Genomic DNA, 17,222 nt, shown 5'->3' on the forward strand with positions numbered 1-17,222 from the left:
CTTCTATACCTACCAATACATACATAAAGAATACTACTTGTATCTTTAGCTGGAGTAGGCACTCATAGCCTCCTACACGCACAGCCATTCATAGAAAGAGAGCGACATATCGTATACTGCATCATGTTAATGATTGCCCCGGCAGAAGGTCAAAGAAGACCCGGCAGCTTAAAAGATACGCGCGCCAATCAGCGGATACCAATCACTCCGGGGTACATGCACGCAGGTTATATGCTACCAACAATGGAGTTCTTTGGCCAGCCAGTTGGAACTAAAGCATGTTTATGGATGTGAATCTGGGCACTCTTCATATGATTTCATGCTATTTGCAGCATTCAAGGCCACTCTCAGCTGTGCCGATAATGCAGGCGGAGTCCGGGATACATACCGGCGAAAAACTAGCCTCTAACAAACGACACGGATGTCGCTCTTCCGTCAAAATTCTCGACTACCTTGGTTAACGCTGTCAGGATCTTTGAGAACATGTCATTTCTCTTTACCGATCTTTGTTCGGTGGAGGAGAACAGAACAATATGATTTGTCTGAAGCCACAACTTAGAGCTAACCACAAAAGCCAGGTGCTGGAGAGTCGCTCACAGCTGCGCAGATATTACGAAAAACAGCATAGAGCTCCCTCGCGGAAAATCCGACAAAAACCAACCCCTCCGGATAAATGACTACAATCATGTACGTTAAAGTGCAGACTCACGCCTATACTTAAACTCATCTCATCAGCCTAGCTGCGATGACAACAATTACCCGTGAACCCAGGATGATAAGTAGTCTGCACCTGAGCCCATGAAGTCCTGCCCATGGATTCAAAGTTTACACCTCTGATTGATGGCCTCTTTGCTTCTTCACCAGGTTTACAATGAAATCGTCCATATGCCTCTGTACTGCAGCCCTGGCGGCCGTTGGCCAGGCTACAGCAAATCAACCACTGTACAAGAACCCTCATGCCTCAATTGATGACAGAGTATCAGATCTGCTCAAGCGCATGTCTGTCAAGGAAAAGATGGCTCAATTGATTCAAGGCGACATGTCCAACTATCTCGATCTCACATACGGCACGTTCAACAAAACGGGTCTCGAGTGGAACATGGAGTACCGGGCCAACTCGGTATGGACGGGCTATTATACCAACATGACGACGGTTAAAAAGGCAGCTCAACTGGCACAGGATTATCTGGCCAAAGAAACAGAATTAGGTTAGACTTGGTGTTTTGGAATTACCTGACCGACTCCCTTTAACGCCTTCTAGGCATTCCCGCTTTTGTCCAGAGCGAAGGCCTTCACGGATTTTTGGGGTTGAATGCGACCATCTTCAACTCCCCAATTGGCATGGCATGCTCATTTAATCCTGAACTCGTTGAGGAGATGGCGAGGGCTATTGCGACGGAAAGTCTAGCCCTTGGAGTCAACCAGCTTTTCGCTCCGCTAGCTGATCTTGCCCGAGAGTTGAGATATGGCCGAGTGGAGGAATGTTTCAGCGAAGACCCTTATTTGTACGTCTTCTTGCGCATAGTGTGCTTTTTGGGTCATGTACTAACATGTGTCGCCAGGACGGGAGAGATGGCATACAGCTTTGCCAAAGGACTTCAAGAACAAGGCGTCTCGGCAACAATCAAGCATTTTGTAAGCCAGCTTTTGTTAGTTTATCCTGAAGGAAACCGACCAATTGCTGATTCTTCAACGAAAGGCTGCGTTTGCATCACCGGAGCAGGGCATCAACACTTCTCCGGTGCACGGAGGTGAACGTGAATTAAGGTCTCTGTATCTTCCACCGTTTAAGAGAGCCATTATCGATAGCGGTGCTACTTCTATCATGTCATCTTACAACTCATACGATGGCGTCCCGATTGTTGCGAACTCGGATGTCCTTACTGACATTCTTCGAGGCGAATGGGGCTATAAATATTTTGTTACTTCCGACGCTGGTGGCACTGCTCGCCTTGCCAATGCCTTTTATGTCTGCGAAATTGAAGATAACGATTGTATCACTCTAGAGGTACGCTGAAGATGTTGCGCTGTCTCATATATCACGATGAACTAACAGTCATAGGCTCTGCCTGCTGGCAACGATGTCGAGATGGGTGGTGGATATTATAGCTTCGAGTCTATCCCTGAACTGATCGAATCGGGAAAATTGAGTGAGAACATCTTGGATACTGCCGTTTCCCGCGTGCTCCGCGCGAAATTCACAATCGGACTCTTTGAGAAGCCTTTTACTGGCGTTTCTGACAAAGACATCTTCAAACACATCAACACCGAGGAACATAAACAAATAGCCCGACAGCTTGACTCAGAGAGCATCGTGCTCCTCGAGAATCACGAAAATATTCTCCCCTTGAAGAAGGATGCGAATGTCGCCGTAATTGGCCCCATGGCTCATGGCTATGTCAACGTGAGTATTTTGGAGTTGACATTTTGGGTTCACTCGAAGATAGTTGGCTGATGCATGCTGGGGCAGTACGGAGACTACGTGATTCACACCGCAATGACCCGAGGCGTCACCCCTCTCGATGGTATCAATGCTGTCAGCAAAGGCAAAGTCGCTTACGCCAAAGGATGCGAGCGCTGGTCCAACGACGAATCCGGATTTGATGAAGCCATTGCCGCCGCCGAAGCATCAGATGTCGCCATTGTCGTTGTTGGGACTTGGTCGCGAGACCAGAATGAGCTTTGGAGTGGCTTTAACGCGACTACTGGCGAGCACATCGACGTGAGCAACTTGAACCTCGTCGGCGCCATGCCTCGTCTGGTCAAGGCCATTATCGGCACCGGAAAGCCTACGATCGTTGTATACAGTTCCGGAAAGCCCATCACGGAGCCGTGGATATCAGAGGAGGCATCTGCTCTGGTTCAGCAATTCTATCAGTCTGAGCAGGGCGGGTACGCTCTTGCAGACGTTCTGTACGGCAACGTCAATCCTTCCGGCAAGCTCTCTGTGAGCTTCCCTTATGATGTTGGAACTTTGCCCATCTATTACGATTACCTCAACTCTGCGCGGTCTTATCCCAACCCGGGCCATGTGTATGATAACGGCACCATTGTGTTTGGTAGCACGTATGTTCTCGAGAATCCTACGGCACTCTACGAATTCGGATACGGCCTCTCGTACAGTCAATTCAAATTCTCCGACATTTCTGTTTCCAAGTCTCGCGTTTCCGCTTCTGATACCGTAACTGTCTCTGTAAAAGTGACAAACACATCAAAGCGAGATGGTGCAGAGGTTGTCCAGCTTTACGTCAAGGACGTCCTGGCGTCTGTAGAGGTACCACGTTATCAGCTCAAGGGCTTCAAAAAAGTGACTGTCAAGGCCGGTAAATCTACAACTGTCAAAATTGACCTTGCAGTGGAGGATTGGGGTCTCTGGAACCGCAAGATGCAGTACGTTGTTGAGCCTGGAGAATTCACAGTGCTTGTGGGCAACTCTAGTGAGAAGTTTCAGGGCAATGTAACAGTCATCGTTTCATGAGGTTACCTACTAGGTGTCTAGGTATATCAATGACTTATGTGGACATAGTGGCAAAGGGAAAACTACTAGAAGAATTCCTATTGCATTTACAGAAAAAAGTACAGATTGCATCTTCCAACTTTATCTAGATCCACGATGAGATCTCCATCTTCAGTGGCAAGTTCATCTCAAAAGCTAAAGTTGTCATTTTCGATAGCGGCTCAATGGTTGTTAAACAATTCTCGTCTTTGCAACTTCCAAGATTCACCTAGAGAAGGATTGTCTTGATCTTCGCTGATTCAATTCTGTCCACTTTCGATTCGTTTCTGTTCTGAAAGTTTTTACTTCTACACGCTAGCTCGTCAAGGCATTTTGTTCATTAAGCTAACGAGGCGGCATCATCTCCCCTCCCAGCATAATCGATGAAACGACTATAGAGTGGACCGGAACCAGAATTTAGCTGTCCGTCAAACGCCAGTTGAAATGCGACAATAGTCCATGTAATCTAGGGAATCAAAACCAACCACTTGGTGCCGTATTACTATGTCGTCTCATGCTTTAGCAGGGTTTGATTGACCGATACTAAAAGAACTTGACCCTTGTAAGATAAACCAACTCTAATCCTAAAAAGGCGGGGCGAGAAAATCAACGCTACTGGAGACGATATAAGCATTCACTACGACTCTATGATTGACAAACGATAGTTCTGGTCTATATTAGCGGATAGGTTAGGCCAGATAGGTATTCAGGCATTGTATTTCTTGTCACGTAACCAGGAGAGAGAGTATCAAGTAAACACAATCTATTGTTATAATAACAATTGACCATCCCAAATTATTCCAAATGAGTGTATAGAAGTGAATATATATAATGCGATGTTCCCCTATGTTCACTCCCTGAACATCTTCCTAAAAAAGGATCCCATTCGCCAGTGTTCCTTCTAACAATGAACGTATTCCTGATTAGCTCGGCTACCAATAGTTCTTCCGTGGTGCTTACCCGTAGGTTTGCTGTTGTGAGCCATTAAGGCTTTGGGTCGTAGCCCAACAGCTTATTTGTGAGGGGTGCATTTCTTGCTGTTTGCCAGCGAATACTGGGTCGCGTCTTTTGGAATGCCAGCCGAGCAGCCTTCAAAGTCCGATGCGGTTTGGAATGAGAGGTAGCCATTGCTCTGGAGTTGCCAGTGAGATCCGATGAGCGAGTTGCAGTTGGCGCCTCCGTAGGACGACCAATGCTTGGGAACCTGAACTTGGTTCAGGATTTGAGCACACGAACCAGCTTCACCCTCCACAACGCTGTTGTGGTTGACGCTCAGGCAGAGGCTGCTATCGTCGTTTTGCCACGAAAAGTAGTGGCTTTGAACGCAGTTGACACCGCCGCCCGTGGCACCGCCAAGTCCAATACAGCGGGAGACGCATGAAATGGACGTTGCTTGGGCACTGGCAGCGAGTGCCGCAAAAATGAAAATGGCGTTAGAGAAGAACTGCATGTTTTCTTGTCAAATCAGTTGATAGGATGCTTGATGCTTTGGTGGAAAGACTGGAAAGGATGGATGTATTAGAAGATTGCGGGAGGTAAACGAGGAGATGTACATCTTTTATAGACATTTCATAGGCGGCTCTGCATGTGTTCTAGATCTATATGGGTGATTCTGAGTTAGGTTCGGAAATTGTTTCGCCGGCGGTGAGAATGCCAACTCGCTAATAGTATATACAGATATCTTAGCGTTACCGCGTAGCATGGACTTATGGAGTATATTCCTAGGTTGTTTGGAATCTGTAAGCATCTTCCTACAGTTTCAAAGTCATAGCTTTCCATCCGATTGGTGGCCTTTTACTAGGTTGAACGATTGCTATACGATCTAAACATGCTAGTAAACTCGCCTTTGGCTCGTGCGCGTCTGAAGCCTAAGTAGTTTGTATATAATAGTTAGAAATAGGTATTATGAGTGTGACATTTGCTAGAGAGGAGAGTACTATATTTGGTTTGGTTTGGTGTATTTTACGCCATGCAGCCTAACTAATTTCTTCGCCAGGCCGGGCCTCCCGTGGGGCATAAGGCGCTTAGCGACACACTCGCCAGTGAAGCTCACTATCTAATACTATGCTAAAAGGGAGTACTATTTACATCGTAGCTGAAGGTTCGCGGAACAGAGGGAGGTTTACAGTGCTAAGACTCTAGGGCTCATCTTGTGGGCACAGGTCAGTGTCAAACACATTCGTACAGGCTTCATGAAGAGAGGGCTTCGGCCCTGGGGAGTACTATAGGCATTACGAATTGCTGTAATGTAGTTAGCTTGTAGCCAATTTCTACTATTTGGAAACATGAAGTCCTGGGTCAGTTGTGGCTGTGGATCATTGATATCAGTGGAATACTTCATGATATGGAGTCCAGTAGTATACTCCGTAATACCTTAGTAATAATTGTTATGCTTATGTATTAAGTGTGCCCGGCTGTCGTCGGATTAGTTCCGGTTGTCGTGGGGTAGAGATTGATGCAATGATGATCCGATTGTTCCCATGCCTCGGGACGAAAACAACATGTGAAACGCTGACACAAGACTGTCAAGAGACAATTCACGGCTGGTTGGCATTTTTCACAGCACTCCTGTCTACTTTGGAACATGTCAGCTCTTTTCCTTCACGATCTACTTTGAAACTGGTTGATTTTCTACACATAATATCCCCCAATAGCCCCTCAACAGGAGGATTACACAATCGTGCCATGAGGGTTGTAAAGTCTAGATACACCATGAAATAAGTTTTTTTAGGTCACCATCACAGGTTTTAGTGTAAGGAGTCTAATGTTCTAGAAGTTTATTCAAGTCTATGAAGAACTAGTGGTATTCTTTGCAGACCATTTTCCTATTTGGGGATAATTTGACGGAGTAAAGTAAGCTTCATAAAAAAGTTTGCCCCTGAAAGTCTTAATCTATTTGACAGATAAAGTCAATCACGCTAGCTGATGAAGGCGTAACTAGTATAAGAGTCCTAGGTAGCTTTAATTTCTTACCTATGGTTTGCAAACACACTGGGGTTGGAGAAAAGTGCAGCACATGAGAATACTTGACTGCTCAAGAGCCCTTATTTTGGTGTCTTATTATACGGATATATAGGTGTGTTTATATGTAGTCTGAATATCTTTTTCCTTTCTTTTTCCTCTTCTTTGGTGTAAACCGCTCGCCTGCATCTGTCTGGAGATACCCAAGTTTCATAAGATCTATGGGATAATTCATCCCTGGAAGCTTTTACCAGGCGAAAACGCTTGATTTATTTTACGGATGAATGTAAGCCCTAACTGGGGTGGGCGCATAAGCAAGATCTAGCTGAACCACACACATCAAGTAATATTGTGCTCCGTGAACCAATAGTGCGATCAGCCTATTCTTTTAAGGAAAAGTTCGCTGATATGATTCGAGCTACTATATCGGCATTCTCCGAATAGCGTAATCAACAGAGAGGAACCTTTGGGATTTACAAAGCCACACTATCACTGGATGAATTATCTTCTAGACATGAAAGTGACTCGACTTGACGAGCTGCACTCTTCCTCGGGTCTAATGACCCTTATCACGGATGAGGCCCTCGAATGTGAATTTGACCTAGATCGATTGTAATCTACTTCTGTAGTAGTTAAGGTGTTCTACTAATCAGTCTCTGTATGAAAAAGGGACATTACATGATTGCATTTTCCAATGATGGACACTATATAGATAGATTAAGATGGCCGAGTTCCTTCGAAATCAATCTTTTAAGAAATAAGAAAGGCCAGAAATTTATGAATGAGTGATTAAGGACGTCCTCCATTCCGATACTTCCATAACCTGCTTATTTGACCCATTTGTTCTGTCCCGTTGTTCCTTATACCATGGCTTGAACCATCCATGGCTGAGCTTCCCAGCACTGATTTTTCGACATCGGTTCGCTGCAATGTATTGTTTAACGCTGTCTCAAGTTCACCGGTCTGATCACAATGTGCCAGACATGATTCGGGTTGTTCTTGGCCAGCATATCGATCGGGTGTTTCAGCAGATGAGTCCATTTGCATAAAATCTCCAGCAATTGGCTCGCGAGTAACACGTCCGGTCGGGTCCAGTGGGAAAATAGAGTCAAGGTAATGCTGGTTGAGCTGATGGCCTGCCCGGGGATTTACAAACACTTTACCCATAAATCTGTTCTCGAGATGTTTCTCGGGGTCTATCCCAGTAAAGTTGAGCACTCCCCATCTGCTGGCGAAATCATAGGCGTTAGCGTAATGTTCTATATGTGAGATAGCCCTCGGGTTGGTCGCCTGAGGTGCTGTCCTTTTGGATTCCGGAGCTGCTGTAGCAGATGAGACTCTGCTGCGAGACGGGTTGCTGAAATGGTTTGCAAGGCACCCAAAGGTGTAAACTTCGAGAATTTGAAGAAGGTCTTGCGGAATTTCATCAAGAAGCCAGTCCAGTATCATTCCACCTTCAATGCCACCCTGGGAGTGCAGGATGAGGACAACCTTTTTCACTCCTGGGCGGTAGAGTGCCTTTTTGACTAACACATAGCAATCTCGGATATCGGAAGTGGCATAAAGCAAAGCCCGTTGAATTAGGCATTGCACAAGGTCGAAAACAACACCGTATCTGATCAAAATTAGAAAATTTGTTATTCCAATCCCGTAGATTAGGGTTATGGAATGATATATATGATGGGCGCAACTGACGTTTTGTTATGTACTCCGACCACAGGACGGTGAAATGTACGGGATAGCCGGTCAATATTACTTTGAAGCCAGTGCTTTCTGAGTAAGTCCGAACAAAACATTAGTTCACGTCATGCTTTTCCTGCCAAAGAAGATAATGCAACTTACCCTACACAGATTCCGTTGAGAAAAATCCAATACTCATCATCGTGAGCAGTCCATTGTCGCGAGTATTCATCCTCTGTCGACGGTAAACCGTTCTCGGGAATACTCCGATTAAAATGCCAGCATATGAGTGCATTGAGGCACAGAACTGCTGCAATGTAAAGGAGATAGACAGAAACTGGGTTAAATATCAAAAGTGGCAGAGTTACAAGAAATGCCAACTGGAGAACGAAAAGAATGCAGTGCAATGAAATGTCAAAGACGTTGTCCCATGAGGGATAAAGTTCGTCCAACGGTCCGGAGGGCCAAGGATAGAGAGGTAGAAATATAAACGGAATATACAGTATATTAGAAAAAAACAACTTGACATCTGAGATGAACAAGTGCCAAGGAGATCCTGTGTGTGCGAGTGGACGCTCTGTCTCTTGACCTGGCTGGGAACGCCAGACACTGGGACAATTTGTAGGCATTATTCTTCAAAGTGATTTTGCTTGACTTGTCTGTCAATTGACTATGAGAAAGAGCAGAGTGCTGTGCGGTATATATGCACAAATAGGTTTACTTTCAAGAGACATCTATTTTCAAGTACAAGTACCTCATCTGTCGGCAAGGTCTCACGCAATTGCGTGCCAACACCAGCAGTCAGAAGTAGTAAGTGACTGGTTAGACAATTAATACATGGAAATTCATCATAAAGCTTATGTCGTTTCTTATCATTATCACATGTCTGAACATTTGGTTACATTCCAGAACCGGGGCTGAGAGAAAGAGTTCGTTTGATGCTTTTGCGGCTGACGCAGCCAGTGTGACTAATACTGGCAGACTGGCTGGAATGAGGCACTGATACACATTACTAGAGCTAGATTTCATATTCGTTTGTCAAAATATCAGAGCTGATTCGCGTAACCATTTATGAACAACCTTGAATTTAAGCCAACACGGTGAATTCCCACTGTATCTTCAAATTTACTTTTCTCCGCTTCCACGAGCAGCTTGTTTACGTTGTTGATAACGCGCCGGTAAGACTCTGCTACTTACTGAATGCTGAAAGCTCATCAGCCCCCCATCAATGAGATAATAAGCTGACAGTAGTACGGATGTAACTTTGTAGTATTTTCCATCGCAACGCAATAACGACGCAATAGTGCACTCACAGGCTGTTCTTAACCTCCTCAATTAACTACAACATATATCGGGGGCCTCTAACGTATGACATGTGATACTCTCTTTTTATAATGAAGCATTCACAAGTATAAGTATAACATCTATGGCTTCTCGCTCAGGAGTGTTCCAGTTCCTTCTTCTATGCTTGGCTGCTTCTCAGAGTTTGAACAGCATCTGTGATATAATATCTTACTCAAATCTATTGCAAAAACGTACCATTACTTTGAGAACGTCATGCCCAGTGTAAAGAAACCAGCCGTTGTAATTAACGGTGAAAAGATGGCCGAAGCTGTGAAAGCTGATGATCACCTCGGGGCCTTGAATTCTCAAAGCTCTTCCTCGGCCCGCGATCACAACGGCTTTCGCCAGCTAGATGGCGTATCAACGCAAAGAAATCACCGGCGAAAGGCTCCTCGGCTTGCTGAAAAGGATACACACGAGCACCGATCTCGTCGCCCTTTCCCCCGAATCTCACTACCAGTTGAGCTCATGCGAAGCTCTTATGATGTTGTAGTAATTGGAACCGGGTACGGAGGAGGAGTTGCAGCCAGCCGTATGGCAAGAGGAAGACAGAGTGTTTGCGTCTTGGAGAGAGGAAAGGAGAGGTGGCCTGGCGAGTTTCCCGAAACTCTCGCTGATGCCGCCAAAGAGATCCGCGTAAGTGGCGAGTTTGCACCAGGGGATAGGAGGAGTATCCCAGGCACGCTTGTGAACGGCGGGAACCCTACTGGACTATATCATTTCGCCACCGGGGACGGGCAAAACGTGTACATGGGCAATGGGCTGGGAGGTACAAGCTTACTGAATGCGAACGTGTTCTTGGAAGCAACTCCTGCTGTTTTGTCGATGGACATATGGCCAGAAGAGCTTAGGGGAGCAAAAGAATGGACGAAATGTAAGCCTTACGATATTACTGGCTCAAGTGGCATTCATATCGTGTCCCTCCAACTAAGGAACTTTAACAAAACTCAGACTGACATTTAAATAGACTACAACAGGGCCAGAGATGTTCTGGAACCAGCACAGTACCCGACGTCATATCCCAATCTTCTCAAGGCAGATTTGCTCAAGAAGCAAGCGGATCTTAAGGGAGTTGGAGATAAATTCTATCGCGTTCCCCAGACAACCCGATTTCAAGACGGGCCCAATGCTTCTGGAGTTTCCATGCGAGCTTCAACTCTGACAGGCATGGACGCCACCGGCATTAACGATGGAAGCAAGTCTACTACCCTAGTCAACTATCTCAGTGACGCATGGAACTGGGGGGCAGAGATGTTCTGTGAGTGCGAGGTGCGGTACGTGACGAAAGCGCCCGGACGTGACGGATACATCATCTACTTTGCTTGGTTGTCTCAAAAGCGTGGGATGTTTACGAGTATGTACGACGACCTGATGTGGGTTCACGCAAAGAAATTGGTCTTCTTTGGTGCTGGTAGTCTCGGAACTACGGAAATCCTCCTCCGTAGTAAACAGCTGGGCCTGAGTATGAGTGATGATCTTGGGACAGAAATGAGTGGGAACGGAGACATGTTGGGGTTCGCGTAAGTGAATATTTTGCCCATGTTCTTCTGTTGGCCCACAGAGTTCGTTTGACTGATCTCATTTTGTGGAACAGATACAATACAGATTTCGAAGCCAACTGTCTAGCACAACCTCACTCTACGCCGGAGCGGCCTGTTGGACCTTGTATCACGTCAGTGGTTGATTTGCGCGATCAACCAAATCCATTGGACGGTTTCGTGATTGAAGATTGCGCGGTACCTCGGGCACTTGGCCCATTTATGTTTCCTATGCTGGAATACTTGCCAGATCAGATAAAGCCTTCATATCATCTCGCCCAAGCCTTTGCAAAAGCAGCAACCAGGTTGGGAAGCAAACTTTTCGGGCCGTATTTCGCCAAAGGCAGCGTATCAAGAACAGGCGTATATCTTATTATGTCTCATGATAGTAAGTGAAGATTACGAGCAATTGGTGACAATAGTAGTGCTCACATACTTTCTTTAAAGGTAGTCAAGGATCCCTCACTCTCAGAGACGACAAGCCTGTACTGAGCTATTCCGGCGTCGGTCGTTCCAAATCCGTTTCTCGTATTCATGATTTCCTAGAAGAAATGACAGCAGCCGTAGGCGGAGACTTCATTGCCAATCCTGCTTGGAGTCTTCTAGGATCTCAAGAGATTACCGTTCACCCAATGTATGTCCAACTCACAATATTACATCTCCCCATTTTCTTTGGTCATCTCTAACAAGTGCTACAGAGGGGGAGCTCGAATAAGTGCCGATGGAACTGGCAAAATGGGCGTGACGAACAGCATGGGAGAGATATTTGACGGAAATGGAGACCAAGTCCACCGAGGCTTGGTCGTGTGTGACGGATCTGCCGTCCCCGCCGCTATGGGTGTGAACCCGTTTGCTACAATAACAGCCCTTGCTGAAAGATCAGTCGAAATGGTTGGTAAAAAATATGGAATTTCGATAGACTATGACACCAAGATTGGTGAGTCACACCCACGAAACTGTCTCCAGGTTCACAGACTAACAGCTGAGCAGAGCTGTTGGACATCTACGGCTCCGCAGAGCTCTCTTTGCCGAAAGAGCCAGATATAGAAAAGCTGGCGAACACGATCAGCAAAGCCCGCGAGAATAACTATTCTGGCGTTGGTTTCTCCGAAGTCATGGCAGGATTTGTTCACGTTGGGCAAGATGTAGGTGACTTTGTCATTGCCACAAATATTGCTCGCAGCCAATGCGAATCTGCGCGCTTCTTTCTCAGTGTAAAGTCCTGGGACAGTAGCGAATGTAGGTTTTCACTCCATCCAACTCGTTGTATCTAAGCTAAGATATTCCGAACAGTGGTTGATAGCAACTCTCACTCGGCCAACTTGACGGGTACTTTCTGCTGCAGCGCTCTTGGGGGAACGTTCATCGTTCATCGTGGTACCTTCCAGCTGTTCAATCAAGATCCCCGACAGCCGGAGACAACGAACTTGACGTATAACTTCGACATGATATCTCCAAGCGGTGCGAAGCTGCACTTTAACGGTTACAAGGTCGTCAACTCAGCGGCGTATCTCAACATCTGGGAAGTCTGGAAGCAAACATCCACACTATTCGTGACAATCACAAACAGTGAGGCCACAGTAGTTGCGCGCGGCACACTACACATTCAACCAGCAGACTTCTTCCAAGAGCTTCAAACGTTTGAGGCAACCGCGCCAACACTCTGGGCAAGGCTTACATCCGCTGCCAAGTTTTTCACATTCTTTGCCAGCCAGGTTGCCACGCCGCTCTTCTCAAAATTGGGCAGTCTGCAATGGCCAGGCAATGCAGTAGATCATGCTGCTGGTGTTACCGCGGCGTCCCAAGTGATATCACTGGAGGCAACAGACGGCGTCAAGACAACAATGCTCATGTGGAATCCCATTGGAGAGAATGGGCAGGAAATATCCTCCGCAGCACCGACCATTCTATTCATTCCAGGCGCCGCGGTTGATCATACTATATTTGCGCTTCCAACAATTAAAAAGAACGCTGTTACCTACTTTCGCGAGGCCGGTTACAGGGTGTATTGTGTCACTCATAGGCTGGGCCGGACGGCTATATCTAGAGAAGGACACACTTCGTACGATGCGAGGCGAGATATTTACGCTGCCTTGGCTCATATTCGGAAAGTCAGTGATGCTCATAACAAGGAAGAAGAGAAGGTCTATATCATTGCGCACTGCGCTGGCTCCCTTGCCCTCGCCTGTGGTCTCTTGGATGGAACAATCCCCGGTGACTGGATCCGTGGAATTACCTGTTCGATGGTATTTATGAACCCTAAGTTTGGCAAGATCAATAACTTATTCTCCGCGTTCCCGGTGGATGTGTACAGCAATCTCGTCAGCTCGTACTGGGACTGTCGAAGCAGTCCTAGCGACGGATATCTTCAACAGCTTTTCAACCAGATGCTACGTTTCTACCCCACTGGCAATCGTCAGGAGATTTGTAGATCGGTTGTCTGCCATAGAAGCGAGTTGGTATTTGGTCGGTGAGTACATACTTGGGAACTACATACCCCTAGTCCAATAACACACTTTTACTAACCAGACGTTCTATTCCAACGCCGTATTAAGACTCTGGACTCACAAGAATCTTAATGAGGCTACTCACAGACAGCTTGAGCGATTTATCGGTGGAACCTCGATGCAATCTCTCAAATGGCTTACAAACTGCGGGCGTCTTGGACAAGTCACGACTAACAACCCAGGTACAAGCCTGGTAACGCCAGGGAACATTGATCGCCTCAAAGGGATTCCCATGCTCTTCCTATCAGGCTCAGCCAACATGGTGTTCACAGCGGAGAACACGGATACCACGTACACTACGCTATGCAATGCCCATGGGAGGCAATGGTACGAAAGAGAGCTCTTCCATGGCAAAGGACATTTGGATGCTTGGATGGGATCGACAGCATATACAGATGTTTACCCAAGAGTGCAACGGCATGTTGAGAAAGTCTTTAAGGGACTGAGAGAGTGAATCAGGATTATGAAGGAGAGGGTATGCGTTAGCTTTGTAATACGACAACACTGTAGTTTCTAATATTTAATGAAGAAAAAAAAAGCAAGGAGATTTATATAATTAACAGTTCTTATTATAATAAACTGGAGTTTCACGCAGGTTATATTTATTATCAACATGGTCGGTAAAACTGCAATAGCTAGGTCAGAGTAAGGCTACGCCCCATCATTTAGTTCAAAATCGAGACTCAATCCGTAGCTCAACCCGAGCGGCCACAGCCGACCAAGCCAAACCTCGAAGATTCAAGTCGCAAAGAATGACCGATTCAGGCACAAGACCAAACTCAAAAGACCACAAACTGGGTTTTTATAAGATAATCTATCACAACCTAACTATTATCATTACAACAATGGGCGTATATGGTAGGCAGAACTGGATTAACTAACTTATTAATAGGGGCATCAAGACTTCAAACCGACATAAGGTCACTCAATCTAGATTGAAACATCAGCAAAATGTCGCTTAAATAAGCTAAGAGTTTATTCAATGTCTACTATGTTCAAGCTGGACTTTGTGTCTATATACAATGTTCCTCTTTTCCGTGTAGATGACAGTAAACAGGCTAGCCAGAATATAACTTGCTAGAACGCGAATGAGACAAATGCCACAAAAATCCTGTGCAGCATTGAAGGATTAAGCAAAGCCAGCGCTGACCACGAAGCTCACGTCGTCGTTGAACAACGTAGTTGAATCAAACTCGTGCTCGCCGCCATTAGCCGCGATATAAAGCAGTGCATTGAAGTGACGCCAATAGCGGGTAGGATAGCTCCACGAGCGCAAGGAATTGCCCTGGCCGTTGAGGCCGGCCTGTGGACAAAACGTGGCGTCTTCATGGAAGAGCTTGCTGTTGTCGTTGGCATTAAGCGTAAGCTGAAAGTTGGAGTGTCGGATGAAGCTGCCAGGGGTATCAACGGATTCGAAAGAGAAGCAGGCACTATTTCCGAGACCTGTACGGACTGTCCAGCTAGCTTGTTGCTTCAGGGCAGTGCTGCTAGATGATGAGACAACCTGAGTGTTAACAGTGGCGCCAGTATGCGCAATATAGCGTGTTGTGCAGCAAGAAGTTGTAGCTCTCAGTGAGATAGAGGAGCCGACGGTGAGAGCAGGACCGCTCGTCATCAATGAAGTGTCATAGACATATTTGGCAGCCACAATATTGGCCTGAACCGAATTCTCGGTGCTGTCTGAGGGATAGCCAGAGGTCATGACGCCCTCATAGAATGTGCCTTGGGCGCCATCGCTGTTATCTCCACCAATGCCGAGAATAATAGCACCCTCTTTGCTCATTGGATTATAGCCACCTGAAGGGCGTGCGCCGCTGTAGAATGTCGAAAGAGTTCCCGACGCAGCATCGCCTCCACGGATTGCCCACTGGTTTGGCTCACCCTTGACTACTGCAGTGACAAATCGAGAAGAGATGGTCGGGTCTGCAGGGTTATTAATGGCACTAAGACCAGAGAACAGGCCGTTCTCAAGATCTGCCATGATCCATGGACCACTACCGGAGCCAGTACCGCGGCCAGAGCCATCTCCAGTGCCAAAGTAGATGGCCTCCATGTGGCCGTTACCCGTGTCGCGACTATTGGTCTCAGCGTTGCCATAGTCAAAGCAGCAAGCCGTATTATAGTGAGTTCCATCAAAGATAGCATACATGCCCTGTGATGCATCTCCCGTGGCCGTACCATTAGGGGCGTTGTTACGATATCCAGTTGTAGGCGCGATGAAGACACCGTACGCCTTTTGGCCGTTCAACCGAACCGGTGCTGCAAACGCGCTGGCCAAATTATCAAAGCCACCAGGGAGAGGTCCGCTTGCAGCACCTCCGGGAGGAGCCTGGGTAAGGTGGTTGCCACGGCCAGACTGGTCATAGATGATGGTGATGAGGCAGGTCGTGCCAGCACAGAATGAATCTTGAGCAGCGGCATTGGCAACACCACCAGCAGACAATGGCCCTACATTCGTTGTAGCACCATCAGAGCCGCGTGATACTTGATATAGCGGCCCGGAATAAGCTCCGTATAAGGCACGAGTGCTGCTATGCGCAGCAACACATGGCGTCCCACCGGATGCGTAGATATCGCAGGGCCCTGCAGCAACAAGAGAACCACTGGCAACAAGGCCAAAGGTAAGGACGCTAGAGCGTCGGTGATTCAATCGAGAGAACATATCAGAAAGTAGCGTTGTTGTGTAGGGTCACCATGAGATGGATCGACAAGAATGTTGATCTGCTGCTGGGGAAGAGGGCGATATCGTTGGGTTTTTAAGCGACACAATGTCTAACCTTTTCACCTGTGCTCCGTACCAAACATAATGAAAACTATTCTTTTGAGTAATAGCAATAGCATCTATCACCAAAGAGGCAGGAGAATGCCCTTGTAGTTATAGACAGAGTATTGCATACTCGTATGTTTGCGAATGCTACCCATGTGCGTGCCTTGCTCTAAATAGGATCTAACTCACCATGCAGGCTGCAGTAGTCTTAAACATTAATCTGGAAAGGCCGAGATAGTTCCGTATACATTGTGCTCTTGTGCCTTGTTTGCTGCTCTATAACATCTGGCAAACCGGATCTCATGACACGCGTGGCATGAGGTCACCGCCCAGGCACGGGTCAGAGACGGATCAAAGATCGATCAACAAGCTCTTACTCAGTTCGTGTCTTAGCGGCAGTTTACTAAGCTGACTTTAGAGTTTATAGAGAGCTCACCAAAAGTAAACAATCCGGCTAAAAACCCATTGAGTTGCGATATGTAATTTGACTTTCGATAATACAGCCCACATAAAGTAGGAGAGGTGTAAGCACAAGAGATACCCTGTTCAATGGGATTAAACTAGTTAAACCCCCTCAAGGATTCATAACATATTCGGCTTTACTTAGCCCTTACATCGTTCATCGACTTGTAGGTGTTCCTTTCAACTACCGGCGTCATCGGAGACTATGACGGACTACCCCAGTCCCGACTCGATATTAACCAGATCCTCCCCAACGCTTGAAACAGAATACCGCTTCACTAGTCACCAGGCTACTCGAATAGCTTCTTTTCGGCTTGCTCATTTTGGCCCGTGCGGGAATTTCCACCAAGCGTGCCAATAGCAGCAGACATTCCCAGCGCTGCCTGAAGAAGGATCAAACAAGTATCCACTGCCATCGTGGGGAAATCTTGTTAATGTCGGGGATTAAAGCCGTCCTGAGGCACCAT

General features: G+C 46.6%; 4 protein-coding genes across 4 annotated transcripts; 2 read left to right on the top strand and 2 right to left on the bottom strand.

Annotated features, from left to right (window-relative positions):
• Positions 1 to 871: 871 nt before the first annotated feature.
• Triagg1_2273 (CAZyme family GH3) lies at positions 872 to 3,478 on the top strand (the record flags this gene model as incomplete). The annotated part of the gene is made up of 6 exons (XM_062896436.1): positions 872 to 1,208; positions 1,262 to 1,505; positions 1,563 to 1,635; positions 1,700 to 2,008; positions 2,063 to 2,404; positions 2,471 to 3,478. The coding sequence occupies 6 exons, from the start codon at positions 872 to 874 to the stop codon at positions 3,476 to 3,478; spliced, it is 2,313 nt and encodes a 770-aa protein (XP_062758485.1).
• Positions 3,479 to 4,508: 1,030 nt separating this feature from the next.
• Triagg1_2274 (uncharacterized protein) lies at positions 4,509 to 4,946 on the bottom strand (the record flags this gene model as incomplete). The annotated part of the gene is made up of 1 exon (XM_062896437.1): positions 4,509 to 4,946. One exon carries the CDS (start codon positions 4,944 to 4,946, stop codon positions 4,509 to 4,511), a length of 438 nt encoding a protein of 145 aa, XP_062758486.1.
• A 4,748-nt stretch (positions 4,947 to 9,694) lies between these two features.
• Positions 9,695 to 13,980, top strand: Triagg1_2275 (CAZyme family AA3; the record flags this gene model as incomplete). The annotated part of the gene is made up of 8 exons (XM_062896438.1): positions 9,695 to 10,355; positions 10,449 to 11,001; positions 11,076 to 11,407; positions 11,467 to 11,653; positions 11,718 to 11,956; positions 12,010 to 12,258; positions 12,313 to 13,489; positions 13,614 to 13,980. The coding sequence occupies 8 exons, from the start codon at positions 9,695 to 9,697 to the stop codon at positions 13,978 to 13,980; spliced, it is 3,765 nt and encodes a 1,254-aa protein (XP_062758487.1).
• A 675-nt stretch (positions 13,981 to 14,655) lies between these two features.
• On the bottom strand, positions 14,656 to 16,188 carry Triagg1_2276 (CAZyme family GH54 and CBM42; the record flags this gene model as incomplete). Its single annotated transcript, XM_062896439.1, has 1 exon — positions 14,656 to 16,188. One exon carries the CDS (start codon positions 16,186 to 16,188, stop codon positions 14,656 to 14,658), a length of 1,533 nt encoding a protein of 510 aa, XP_062758488.1.
• Positions 16,189 to 17,222: the final 1,034 nt, after the last annotated feature.

This window comes from Trichoderma aggressivum (genome assembly GCF_033847375.1).
Source record: "Trichoderma aggressivum f. europaeum strain CBS 100526 chromosome Unknown scaffold_006, whole genome shotgun sequence".
Classification (NCBI taxonomy): Eukaryota; Fungi; Ascomycota; class Sordariomycetes; order Hypocreales; family Hypocreaceae; genus Trichoderma; species Trichoderma aggressivum.